This window comes from Mytilus californianus, unplaced genomic scaffold, assembly GCF_021869535.1.
Source record: "Mytilus californianus isolate M0D057914Y unplaced genomic scaffold, xbMytCali1.0.p SCAF_22, whole genome shotgun sequence".
In the NCBI taxonomy this organism is placed as follows: Eukaryota; Metazoa; Mollusca; class Bivalvia; order Mytilida; family Mytilidae; genus Mytilus; species Mytilus californianus.
The window spans coordinates 620,738-635,343 of NW_026262671.1; the positions used below are offsets into that span (position 1 = coordinate 620,738).

At 31.7% G+C, this 14,606-nt stretch overlaps 1 protein-coding gene across 1 annotated transcript in view; it reads left to right on the forward strand.

The window, feature by feature from the left end:
• The window catches only part of LOC127732053 (uncharacterized), a 36,162-nt gene extending 33,463 nt beyond the window's left edge, over positions 1-2,699 (forward strand). Inside the window, exon 11 of the mRNA XM_052241095.1 lies at positions 324-2,699. Coding sequence (XP_052097055.1) covers positions 324-915 — 592 coding nt within the window. The 3' untranslated portion in view covers positions 916-2,699. The remainder of the gene's footprint in view (positions 1-323) is intronic.
• Positions 2,700-14,606: the final 11,907 nt, after the last annotated feature.

Sequence of the window (14,606 nt, forward strand, 5' to 3'; positions counted from 1 at the left end):
TTTGCCTTGGAAGTATAGATTGTATTTTCAATCGAATGATAAGTAATAACATTAATTGTTCAAATTTTAATGCACCACATGCGCATTTCGACAATTAATGTCTCTTCAGTGATATTTGAAGTCTTTAGCACTCTAAATTAAGACCGACAAAATTGGGCATCAGTTTTGCTGTCATTTATATTATACAATTAGTCATTAGTTACCAAATGGATGGATTACACTTCCGTACTGAAAATATTAGCCGAAAACATCTGATGGAACATGAAGGTTTTTGTTAGAAGTTTGTTTTTCAAAGTTTTTTTATACAAGTATTTATATTGTAGAAAATCATCCAAACAGCCGCATATGAGAACTATTCGAAGTGAAGATTTTCCAAAAGATAAGAATTCATTTACAAACGAAAATAATTCCGATGGACAGTATCATGAAATTGATATAACAACTGTTGATTATACCTTAGCAAAACCGTTGTCAAACAATCAGGAACCAAAGAAGAAGACCACGGAGGATACAAATGTATACACTAGGATCGTCTCATCCGGGTTCGAAATCCCAAATGAGGCTAACAAAATAAACAATGCAATGTCAAATCCAGGATATAACGATATGAACTCAAAAGACAGAAGCAACCAAGATAACAACGTTAACAATAAACGTACAAATCCTGAGGTTGACAAAATGGCCGTAAGTGATTATGATCTGGCAAAGCCAATCAGTGATACAGAAGAATTAGATCCGTATACAGCAAATACTGACTATGACCATTTGAATAATGTTAAAAAACTTGAAATGAGTGACGTGAAAGTTTATGATCATTTAAAAAATGCAACAGAATCTGATTCTACGTATGATCATTCTGGTGTAACTGTTAGGACAGATACTGAGAATTACGAGCATTTTAATGTTGAAAAGTAATAACATATAAATTTAATCATTTATAAAGCATCTTACCCTTGAATCATGAGCAAACCGTGATCATTTTAAGAGCATACGATACAGTTACAACGGAGATAATGACGTTGCTCACGTAAAATGTTATTTTTCGCGATGTCAAAGTATGACATATTTGGAAAAGTTTCTTTTTTTACTCATATTTTAATCATACGCTTGAAAAAAGGTGCATTGATCCCTATGTTTTAAATGACCTTTGGCTTGATTATGTATGAAGATCATTTGTAACAATTTTTACGAACAAATCACAGATGGATTTTTTTTAAATCAGATAAGTATACCACAAAAACTACCGTTTTTTATCGAAAATTATTAAATATTATGAATACTTTCCAAAGAATTGTTTTGTTGCATAAATTTAAAACATACTTATGTAAATAAGATATTCCATATGTTTTTTACAAAAATCTTTTTTGTATTTATCTTTTGAAACAAAAAAGTTAACTTAAGTATGCCTATCCAATAGATAGAAATATCCGAGAAACCGAAATTTTGAGTAAATGTCTAAAATTTCGACCCCAATTATCCCAAAAAGTAGCACATGAAAGTATAGTTTGTATGACATATTTGAATTGACTAGGTATAAAACAGCTTGTATGCAAATTTTTGTAGACGAATCACCGTGGAATCAAAATTGTAGCGTATGCCCTTAATGTTGAAAAGTAAGAGTACACAAAGGTAAATTATTGATGAATTATCTAACCCCCGCTAATATTTGTATCCATAATGCGTAATATCTTAAATCTATCTTTTGATTACTGTATCATCCATTTTCATAAATTATAATGCATTAATGTTGCCTGACATTTATTGTAGACATTTATCTTTTTAACTTGAAATTTAGAGCAAACCATATTTGTCCTGTCTATTGACTAATGATCAGCTTCTTTTTTTTTGTTTGTTTTCTGCTCTTTCTGTGTCCTGTCAATCATGATATAAACCATAGAACATGTTGCGACTTTAAACTACGGACCGAAATATGCTCATACATGTATACATGTACATGCATCCAGGATTTAGAGCGATATTTAACCTATTTCTCATTTTGTAGATAACAAACCTAAAATGCATTTTTTAAGTAAAGCAATTACGTTTTGTTTTGAAAAATTGTAGTACTTTTCACGTCAGCTTTATTGATTCAACTCATAAAATAATTAAGTATAAACAAAACAATTGTACAAATTATAATTTGTATATTTACTTTGTCCAAAAAGTGTTTGTAAGAATTACAATTTGTACAAAATTTGCTGTATTTCATTTTTGTTTTTCGTTTATTGTTTTGTACATAAATCCGGCCGTTAGATTTCTCGATTGAATTGCTTTACATTTGTCATTTCGGGGCCTTTTATATCTGACTATGCAGTATAGGTTTTGCTCATTGTAGAATGCTGTGAGGTGACCTATCATTGTGAACATCAATGTCATTTGGTCCCTTGTGGGTGTTGTCTCATTAGCAATCATGCCACATCTTCTTGGTATTTTATATATATAAATACAACACCACGAACAAAAATTTTTATTTGAATAAAAAATATTATCGAAACGCTTCTCTAAATTAAACCACTACGCAATATGGTATTAACATTGTCACTTGGTTTCTTCTTATGTTCTTCGAATTACAATGTATATCATTGTTCACAGTTTTGTAATTTATTATCACCAATCATGGAATTTTAAGAAAGATACCTTACCATTTTGACGATTTCGAATTATGTCGTTTTAAAGTTATCATGGAAAATTGGACATTTTCTCAATTGTTGAGTAAAAACATGACTTTGCTGTGATACTTTTCCCTGATTGTTTTTCTTCACAGAGGTGAAATCATCAAAGCGAGCCACCTTTTAGTTTTGCAGTTTTCGTTATTTTCATTTATATCATTCAGGAGCTATTGGACTTTTTTGAAAAAATGTTCACATATCGCCCACTACCCCTATTGCTCGTATTGGTTTTCTCAAAACGTTACACTGTTGTTAAGATTGATAAACAGAAGCGACCGTTTTGACAAAAAACATCTTTGATATGTTATTAATGAATTAAGATTATAATACTTTATTTTATGGTGAAATCTCAGTTATAAACCTCTGATTTGTTTTAGAAAAGATATTGTTCTTAGAGTTCACAAACAATCCCCGGTTGAAATAAGCAGCACAAAAATCGAAAAATGATATGAAATTGGTTTCGAAGTTCCGTGAGAGATAAGCAAAATTTGGATTCGATTGGTAACACGAAATGTCAACGGTATGTGGTTTAAAGACTTGAAAGTTAGCTGGTGCACTATGCGAGTTGTGTCATCAATAGACTTCAGATTCTTGCTTGGTCCTGTATGGCAATACATTTTAGGGGAAACAATGCTAAGAACTTCATCATTGATGCCACTGTTCTGCTCGTTGTCGTCCGACCTGTTTGAGATATAATATGTCCCTTCAGTGACATGATTAGTGAGGAGCAAATGCGTACATGTTGGTCTCCCGCGTGACGCGTGGCGGGGGACATAGAAAGACCGGGCGTCCGTCCATCCCTCCGTCCGGGCGTCCGGTCTTGTTAGTCCTCTCACATATACAATATTGCCAGATTTTTATAAAACTTTTATCATAGATTTGTATCAGCAATGTCTCGAATGAGTTTGAAAATCAGTGCCGATCAGCTATTTATAAAGGAGTTATGCCCCTTGGAAACATTAATTACATGGAAAATTGTATCGTTAGAGCTCTCACATGTACAATTCTAGCCAGTTTTTATGAAACGTATATTGTAGGTTTATATCAGCAATGTCTCGGACGAGTTTGAAAATCAGTGCCGATCAACTATTTTTAAAAGAGTTATGCTCCTTAGAAATATAAATTATATGCAAATGTGCATTGTAAGTGCTCTCACATATTCAGTTTTTGCCAGATTTTTATCAAACTCATACCAAAGGTATATAACAGCAATGTCTCGGACAATTTCGAAAATAAGTGCCAATCGAATATTCTTAATGAGTTTCCCTTGGAAATATCAAATATATCGGAAATTGCTCCCAAGTCTTCAACTCTCAAGTAAGAAAATTTTAGATTTTAAAGAAAGAAATTCTTTTTTTTTTTTGTTATTGCCCTTGGACAGAACAGATAAAATATGTGCAACGCGGACTCTGTTCTTTTATTTAGTTAATATCAGCAGGAAAAAGTATAAACTCCATTTTAATAAAGTTAAATTTTAAGTTATAAACATAAGTGCCTGTTATGTCAAATGATGAATTATTATAATCCATTTAACACTTTTATTGCATTTTTTTTCTTGTTTGACAATCATTTTACATCTTTTGATTACTTTATTGTGTATAACAACTTCGGTTGACAATACTTATTTTACTGTTATTGAATTGGTGAATCACGGAGATAAAACGACCTGAATATGTTGACTGTATTTAATTTATTGGTACTTTATTTGATAAACAAAATATAAACGGAGGATAAACGAGAATTTAATCTCAGAGTTTTTTGGGAAAAGAACTGACATATGACTTGTGTTAGGAGATTTATTATGATGTATAATTAACAAAGATACACGTGTTTGTTTTGTCATAATGATATGATATTTTATTAATTATAATATCTAAAGAGAAACAAAAAACATGACACCAGCGGTTTAGAACCTACCTACCCCTCAATCTTTAGTTTCCTGTGTCATATTTTAATTGTTTATAATTTATCGTCACTTTCCCCTTGATTATGATTTTGTCTGACCTTCTGCGTTACTCCTCCAGCTATATCGTCTACAAATATACTCCTAAGTGATCATACCTACATTTTATCCCCAATCAATAGTTTCAACGAACTATGAATTTGATTCACCAATGACGTATGGTATTTTATTTGATGACCGATAATGTACTGAATTACACTTGGTATGTGTTAGATTAAAAACTGTTAGAGACAGGAAGTTCAAATCAATTTTCTGGACATTTATCTACGGATGATTTAAAGAGACTGTATTGTGGTTTCTTATTTCAACAAGAAATGGAACAATTCTTCCGTTTGTCGTCCAGATAAGTTTCCCTACGTATTTTCCTTTTTAAAGCCGACACAACCAGCAATTACTATAGATTTAGGTACCCACGAGGGGCACATGTCTCCTAATTCATTACAGTTTTTGATTTTTTTGAATTTTCCAATAGTTTTAGTATTAATAAGTTTGACTGTATATTACTACTTCAAGTCTTGTCATATACAGTGTATTTAAACATTTTCATAAAACTTGGATAGTCAGACTTAAACAAAAAATACGTTTGATGTCTCTGTTGACATAATAGCAACAAATTACTAGGTGTTACTGTTGATCAGTCAGTTTAAGCGCCCGATGTATTATTTGTATAATTGCAATATATTAGAACAAAGGTATTATCTACATAAAATCTAATTCACTGATAAATGTTAATGCATCGAAAAATACAAAAAAAGATCAAGTTATACATTTAAATTGTAAAGGGACGATCGTAAAGTTGAAATAAGGGGACAGGAGGACTTTCAAATGTTTAAAATTGTTGAGCATACAACATGAAAATGAACAGTCATGCAACATTGTCTCCAATGGGCGACCAGAAATCAAACTATTCAGTTTCAATTTGAATAAACCACAGTCATTTCAAAAGTACAACATGTACAAACATATTACCTCTTTCAATTTTGATAAAAATAATACTTATTCGGTCACGTATGTTATACATTTTCCAGTAGAAGATGAATGTTTCAACTTGATAGTATTTCACAAGAAAAATGCATTTAACAAAAAAATGGAGAACAACTTAAGCCAACCCAGTCTACAAATATCTAGCGAAATTCACTGTGTGTTTTTGGTGCGTTATCCAACTAGATCGTGATCCAGCCAATTCTAACTATAGACTATAAACTATAAAATATACTTCCCTCATGCAAAGTTCAGATTCCTTACCCGACTAAAGCTACCTTTTTGTCCTTGTAGGTTTTATCAGCTCCTCAAGTATCGGAGTTTTAAATATTTAGGTCTCGCGCATAAATAGTCAAAATGCGCATCTAGTGCAGTTAAATTGATACCATTAATGTCATTCCAACGGATTAATATGCTATATCTAAAAAAAAATATTTGACTATTTTTATTTTTATTTTTCTTTATTTTTTTTTTTTTTTTTTTTTGTAATTGAAACATGATTTTGTGTCTTTTTGGTTATTTGTGTCATCTGATTTTGTCTCACTGACATATATCTGACATCTTTCACGATTTATATTTTGTAAGCTTACTATGTGAATGTCAAAGAAAATGACATATGACGTCGGGCCGATATTGTTTTATTTCTTTTTGTTTCTTAAATTTTCTCGTACGTATTTTGCTATTGGTTATTATTATTTTTTTTTTATTATTCGCTTTTTCTTTTAAATTTTATTAGCTAACCACAAATGGACCAATGAATAGAGAACAAAATAAAGATCAGCATAAAAATGTTTAAGAAATAGTCATTTTTTAAAGGACTAGGTCTGTTGTTCTTTTTACAAACAAAAATTAAGACGAAAATCTATTGATTGATTACTCTAAACTGTGATTATTTTATCTCGTTTTTAATGAAACACAGTTTAAAGTTTTGTGAAAAGCAAAAATATAAAAGAATTTCTCGCTCTCGATTGTTTGATAATATGTCCTTAACATTTAGCATCCCTTCAAACGAAATCTTTTGATGTGATCATACAAATTAAATTTGTGTCATGATTACAGGTGTTTTAGTAAAATACCTGTTCTATACATCGATAAGATGTTTAAAGGGAGGATCCATCACATGAATCAACTTCCTCTCAGTGGTTGTATACAGCACAATAACTTCCATTTCTTAGAAGTTGCAGTATGGGAATATAATTTGTACGTGCATATCCAAAGATATGGGTATTTTGACACCCATAAGTACCCAAGTACGTCCTAAAATACTCATATCTACGGATATGAACGTAGATAACGAATCGGTCTTGATCCGAATATGCCAATTTTTCGCGAAATTCGGGCACAAAATGTTATAAGAAAGCATAATTAGATTTCATCGTTGATGAATTACATTTTTGATTACAGACGTCATGTATAATCTACAGAATTCATTTTTTTTACTGGAAACAACCACGGAACTAAGGAAATAAGCGTAATACAAGCTTGAAGTTCCTCTTGGAAATTGGTAGCAACGCCCGGGGATATGGGTTAGCAACATCCGGGGCCATTGGTTTTTAAACGACGGTCACATGTACAAAATCGTTCAATTTAATATCTGTTCTGAACAATAACCACCTGAAAAATAAACAAACCGGTGCTAGGGGCCGTCTTAAACTTGCAGTGAGGTAAATAAAGGCAACAGTAGTATACCGCTGTTTAAAAGTCATAAATCGATTGAGAAAAAACAAGATTTGTTTGCTCCGTGTTCAAGGCCACACTGACTTTGAGATGAAGAACAGCAACAAAAGCACTGTTCAATTATTTGTTTTTTGTGAATTTTGTTTTTTGCTGTGTATGTACTGATTTTGTGTCATGAATGGATACCCCATATCCTTTGCGTTTCTATAATGTTCGTATTAATTTAAAATAATTAATCACAATTATGTACACTAGGAGTCATCAATCTTTGCAATAGCTTGGAGCCTGTCGTTTTGTGTACCTATATATTTGTATATTTAAGGAATGACTGTAATTTAAAGCATGTCTATTAAGCCATAACATTAATAACAGCTGTGCATATTGTATGCCACATAGCGTAGCGAATTATACCCAATGTGCACCGCCGTAATTAATGTTATGGCTCAATAGACATAATTAAAATTACAGTCATTACTTATAAATAAATTAAATCCATAAACAAAAAGTTCCATTACGAACAAACTGCGACCATTCAAATCTTTGCATAACACAAACTGAATATGATTTTTTATATGTAGTATTTTAAAGAACATCTAATGAGTTCAAGTTTTCACTTGAACCTAATCCCAAGACAATTTTGGGCCTTATTTATTCTTTGTTTTCTTTTTGAAAAGCTGCAAAAGAAATGATACTTAGATTTATGTATTTTAATCATGTGTTTTTATTCGCTAATAAGCAATTCAGGTAAAGTATATTGATTTTTGCACACTCGTCTCCTTTATATTTTTGTCTTTTCGTGTCAAAAATAATTATTGTCACATGTGAAGCAGGATCTGCTTTCTATTCCAGAACACCTGAGATCACCCCGGGTTTTTGGTGGGATTCGTGTTGCTCAGTCTTTAGTTTTTTATGTTGTGTTTTGTGTACTGTTGTTTTTCTCTTCGTGGTTTTTCGTTTTTTGCCTTGGCATTGTCTAGTTGTTTCGACTTATGATTGTGAATATCTCTTTGCTATCTTTCGCCTCTCATTTTCAAGCCTTTTTTACAAAAATACCGACCCCTAAGGTATATTCAAACAAGGTAAAGGCCATACAAAACCACACAAAATCGTACATTAGACTATATCAACTAATGGAACGAATGGAAAACAATTGCCATAATTATTCTTGTTTTGGTTCAGGCATTTTAAAAAAAAAATGGTGGGTTTAGTCTTGTTTTATATCTATTTTAACCTCCTACTTGTATGAATGTTGTTTACAGTTCTGTTATATTGATAAAATTTGGTTAGCAATCAAAGCAGACATAATTGATACATGTGATGATGGAATACAAATAGGTACTTGCCGTATTTGATGATGTTCCGCTCAATGACAGAAAAAAGAATGAAATACCCAAATATTAAAAACGTATCAACTTTGTCCAATATTCTTCTGTTGTATTCTCCAAAATGATTGTGTCTATAATCAACTCGTTCATTTTCACGCATCGTTGTCAATATAACGAAATTTGATGGGACTGTCATACAAGTGAGAGGTTTGAGCTAGCTATAAAACCAGGTTCAATGCACCATTTTCTACATAAGAAAATGCCTGTACCAAGTCAGGAATATGACAGTTGTTATCCATTCGTTTGTTGTGTTTGAGCTTTTGATTTTGCCATTTGATTAGGGACATTCCTTTTTCAATTTTCCTAGGAGTTCAGTATTTTTGTGATTTTACCTTTTGCATGGTTGCGATTAGAGTTATAGGATTATCTTGTATTTGCTGTGGATGAATGTCAGTATTCGGTTGTAGATCTCTGAATCTAGCCCACCGTTTCCTTGAAAATGTATTTGCTACGTTATTGAATCTGCCTTAGGTGGAGCCTGCTTAACACTTCATGTTAAATAACATGGTTTTGAGAATACACATCCGACACATTTGTAGAGCACGAATCAATTAGGACAAAATTTTGTTAATAATAGAGACGCTTGATTTGTCATCTGTCTAAAATTATATGTGCTTTTGCTTAGATGTTATTTGAACAAATAGATACTGATATATATCCGACATAATATCGGACCGATTCTACCAAACAGCTTAGCTGCTCATTTGAAAGCCAATTTCTATCTCAAAATTTACAACACTAATTTAAATTGTCTAAAACGTTAATCACAAACAAATGTCGTCTGTTATGTCTGTTGAAACCCTAGAACAACTTTTCACCTATTGATTACCACACATTACGTTCTACAAATGCATTTTGAATGTATGTCTGACTATATTGAAAACATTTAACAAACGAATGAAAGACTGTTCGTTTGTGGGTCTCGAAAAGTGAATAATTTCCGTATATGTGTTCTTATTTTTTCGCTGGGTATCTAATCGCTATCTAAAAAAGAATAAATTTAAGACCAAGAAAAATTACAAAAAAATGTAGAACCAACAATTTTCACCTTGGTCACTATAAAGTGTGTAATTCGTCTCAGACGTACGTGTGACATTACTATCAATAGATCTGCATTCAATCATAATTAATGAAGATCTATAAACAGACTTAGAATTCGATTAACCGAATCACGAATGTGTGAATGGTTCAATGATAGAAAAAATGTACTTAATTTAACGATTGAGTTATAATAGTCTGTTGTGTAATTTAAAATACAAGTGGACAAATTCTTTTTCGTACCTTAACATGTAGGTAAGATAAATATTTCAAAAACTATTATATAAAAATAAGGAGATGTGGTATGATTGCAAATGAGACAACTATCCACCAATGGTCAAATGCAGTTGATGTAAGCAGTTATAGGCAACCGTACGGCCTTCAACAATGAGAAAAATCCATACCGTATGGTCGACCAGAAAAGGCCCCGACATGAAAAATATGAAACAATTCAATTGTGAAAACTATTGGCCTAATTTATAACAAACCAATTTACGAAAAACAAATATGACAGACATGCACTAACGACAACCACTGAACTACAGGCTCCTGACTTTGGACAGGCACATAAAGAATGTGGCGGCGTTAAACATGTTTGTGAGCGCTCAACCCTCCCGTAACCTAGGCAGTGGTGTAACAGTACAACATAAGAACAAATTATAAAAATCAGTTGGAAAAAGGCTTAACTCATCAGATGGATCCAAATAGAAAGTACAGATCTGAGAGTACTCGCAGTTACTGACAGCTAGTTCAAAACCAATTACAACTAATGAAAAAAATCATGTATCTAAGACTAAAATATCAATCAGTACACATCCAACTTGCAATGGATTTAGTGTAAAGACGTCATTAACAGTCAGAGAAAAACATGACCTTGTGCAATGCTAAACTATAAGTATCGACAGATTGTAGTACCGAGAAAGTACATATGTGTAATATTTAGTATGGTTTAAATATACTGATAACAAAATCAATATTTATGCCAATAAAAACAATATTCAAAGATTTAGTTTGTTTTCCGCGAGCTTGTATATTTTCTTGTCGCATTTAGTTCTGTAAATGATTTTCATTATCATATGTGTTGTCGTATAATTATTGTTAATAGACTTTTTTACAGTCAGGATTTACTTCGTCAATATTTTCTCCCCATTACCCCACCGATTTTTTTTCAATTTTGAAAATTAGCCATTGTAGGTATGACGCGTTGTCAATTTAGTTCTTAAAAACCGATCAATTTATCCTATTTGCATCATAACAATCCTTACATTGTATTTGTATTTTAAAAGAAGAATTTATCTACTATCTATATAGCATCATATAATGTACTTTTATGGCTTTTGTCAATATAAAACTATTGTCTTATTTGTTGTCAGGGATCACTATCAAAAGTTAAAATAACACCCCCAAAAAATCTACAATTCAAACATTTCGTAGAAGGGCAGACTAAACAAATTCAGAGGTAGAAAACAAATTACCCAAGATAACACATACCACAAATCAGATTTTTTGAAGTTATGCTTAAAAAAGAACAACAAAAGTATTTTTTTTTTTTTCAAGGAAGAGCTTTTATTAGAAAGAATGTAAAAGGGGTGTTATCCGATATTTTTTTCCATTTTATGAATACGATAATAATGTGCCTAGATTTAATTGAAAAATGAGTGAGCGAAAAGTTGAAAAATATAAGTCAGAAATACACCAAGTTTTAACATTTGTAGTAGCACGAAGCTACTTTTTTCTTGTTTTTCCAACACACCTACATGTACTTTGTTGTTATGACTCAGTAGAAAGATATTTTGCTTGACCCGTATATATAAGTTTTTGGTACTGTCAATTTTAAATATTTTTATATCAACATGTAGCCTAAGTATATTAAAATATAGAATCTAAAGCGAGATGATGTATCAAATATTTTTTGCATTCTACGTTTTCAAGACAAAAAAGTAAACTGAAACACGCCTGAACATAAAAAGGTGTACAAAACTTATATTTTTCGATACGACTATTGACCATTTTTGGGATTTCTTCCCCCCCCCCCCCCCCCAAAAAAGAAAAAAAAAAGCTGTTTCAAGGGAAACAGACGCAAAGTAAGAAAATATTTAATTTGTTTTATCTTTCTGTGGATTTGTTTTCGTTGGAATTCATGCTTATTCATATTTTAAAAAGATTCACATTAATTTTCACCTAACATTATCTTCTGTTTTATGAACATTTGTCTTTGATTCAAAAGTTTACAAACACCTCGAAGCTCGATGTATGTGCGAGTTTTCCATTGATAAACCCGTATGTGCGAGTTTTCCATTGAAGATTAACTGGTTTTTGGAATGCTTTTTTAATCCTGTCTTTACATTTCTGTATTTCCTAAAAACAACGTTGCAAAGATGCTATTGTAACGCAGTTGTTTGTCCGTCCGTAACACACTTACGGACTCTGTAGACCTTGTGTTTTTCAAACCGATATTTATATGTACCACATTTAATGCACATTTTTTAATAATGGGTGGGCTAGATGCCTATAGCTATTGCCAATAAGGGTCAAAGGACAAGGTCACGCCGCTATTTTTTGTTGCGAGGGAATACTTCGCTTCATGGTTCCTTTGTTAATTTTGAGGGGTTTCCCATATATTTTTTAACAATATATTGTAGAGTTTCAAGTGTGATTAACGATGAATTTTGTATTTGATTAACGTTTGTATACAGTTCTATTCATTGATATAAATTTGAATAGACAACAAACTGCAGCTTAGCCCATTTATCGAAGATGATTCTCTAGTATTTGAGCAAGGTCTTAGCGATGAAAATAGTGCACACAGGGTCAGTTAGACTGACTGCACGTCCTCGATTTGGAACAATCTGAATGAGAAACTTAAATGTTTAGGAATGAAATGACAATTACATGTTATTGCTTCTCCGTAAGTGGCAACAGTTGTGTTAATTTTTATGTTTTATTTGTTTATTTCTGTATCAATATAAAGCTGCATGCAAAGAAAAAAATCGTTTATCTTATCAAATGAACAAAAAACGTGAACCCCTTCCCCTTTTCCCCTCCCCCTTCCCCTCCCCCTTCCTTCACCTTTCTTTCAAATTTGTATAGGCTCAGTAAAACAAAAGAAATAATAGACAGAATATTTGTATCCACATTTAAATATATAGTATTCTTTGTTGTCATATCAAATGAAGTAGTGATGATATACTGTCTAGTGACATTTAAATTAATCAATTTTTACATACTCGACAACCTTCGTATTATATGGTTTGATGATCAGGAAAATTAATTCACATTTACAACGTCTATAGATATTAATACAACATTTAAAAAAGTAATTCGTTTACTACATCAAACAGAAACAGTGAATTGCAGTTAAATATCACACGACGATATTTAGCTACATGTACATAGTTTATTTATTCATTTGTTTTTTAAAGTTGTGAATACGAGACATTATAACATTCCTTCATACTTCCGGGATCATACAGTCAACATGTAAGTGAATAATATTTCTTAATTAACCCTCAGATAACTGTCGAAATAGATACAAGTGGTGATATCACTATTAAGTTTCTATACCTATGAAACACACACACACATATATACACAATTACATTGTGTCTTCTGAAACCTTATCAATTGCAAGCAATCGGGACACCTCATTTAATCAAATAAAATGTAATTATATAAAAATAAGGAGATGTGGTATGATTACCATGAGATAACTATTTACATGAGACCAAAGGACGCAGATTTGAGAAAAAAAGCTCACCGTAGGTCCCAACAAGGATTATAAACAATACCGCAAGGCTCCAGCATGACAAAATATGAGACAATCCAACGAGTAAAACTAATTAAAATAAGTTTAAGGACATCGCTTATGACAGTAATAAAATGTTAGTTAAAAGTAAGTCGCGTTCTTCTGTTTCCTACTCTTTGTTGCTCTGGAAAACTTGAACACTTGATCTGAAACTAGCTGACGCCTCCCTTATTCACATCTGAACGCATTCGCGTACTTCTCCGTGATGTCCATCAAATTATCAATTGGATTTTTTTATACGTTACATGTATTTCATAGATACTTGTAATGGCGGACATAATAAAAAATATCCTCTGACCCTCTTAAAGATCATTTACTTTTGAGAAAAATTCCCTAGAAAAAATGAAAAATCTCAAGACAAGTAATTATGATACAAATACGTCACCACAAACAAGTTAAAAAACCAAACACAAAAAGTTAATAATTGCGCACCAAGAAATCTGCCAAAACCGGAAAAAAACCTGAGCCTGTCTCTTGGAATTGCAAAAGGGTTCATAATTATATGTCACTTTTTAAAACATTGCATTCCAAGCCACAACCGAACCACGATGACCATGAAACGGTACAAGAAGAAAGAAAGAAAACATACTAGTCTATAACAAAAGATCTGTCTACAATACGAACATGACGAAGAAAAACAACTTATAAGTTTACAGTAAAAGACGATACATTTTTTTAAAAAAAAAAAAAAACATGAGCACGTTCACTTTTAATGTCAATTTCCCATTTTTTGTTTTTAGGTCAGCATTAAAAAGTAAGTGAACATTTGAAACTGGCTACATTTGTTTTAAATAAAACACACCCTTCTTTGACTTGGGTAAATAACTGTTTGATTTCGGGCAATTATACAACTGTTCCTTATTTATTCAATGTCATGCTATAATAATTACTTCTGTTCATACAAAAGATCATATTTCAACATACTTTTCTCAATACATGCAACTCTTTCTTTGTAAAATTTACACACGTTTTACTTCCGTTCACCCTTGTCTAATGTATGTCTTTTTTACGCAGGGGTAATAATACCATAAATGGTTTATATTATGCATAAATAAATACAATATATTATATTGACGGATAAAATTAAA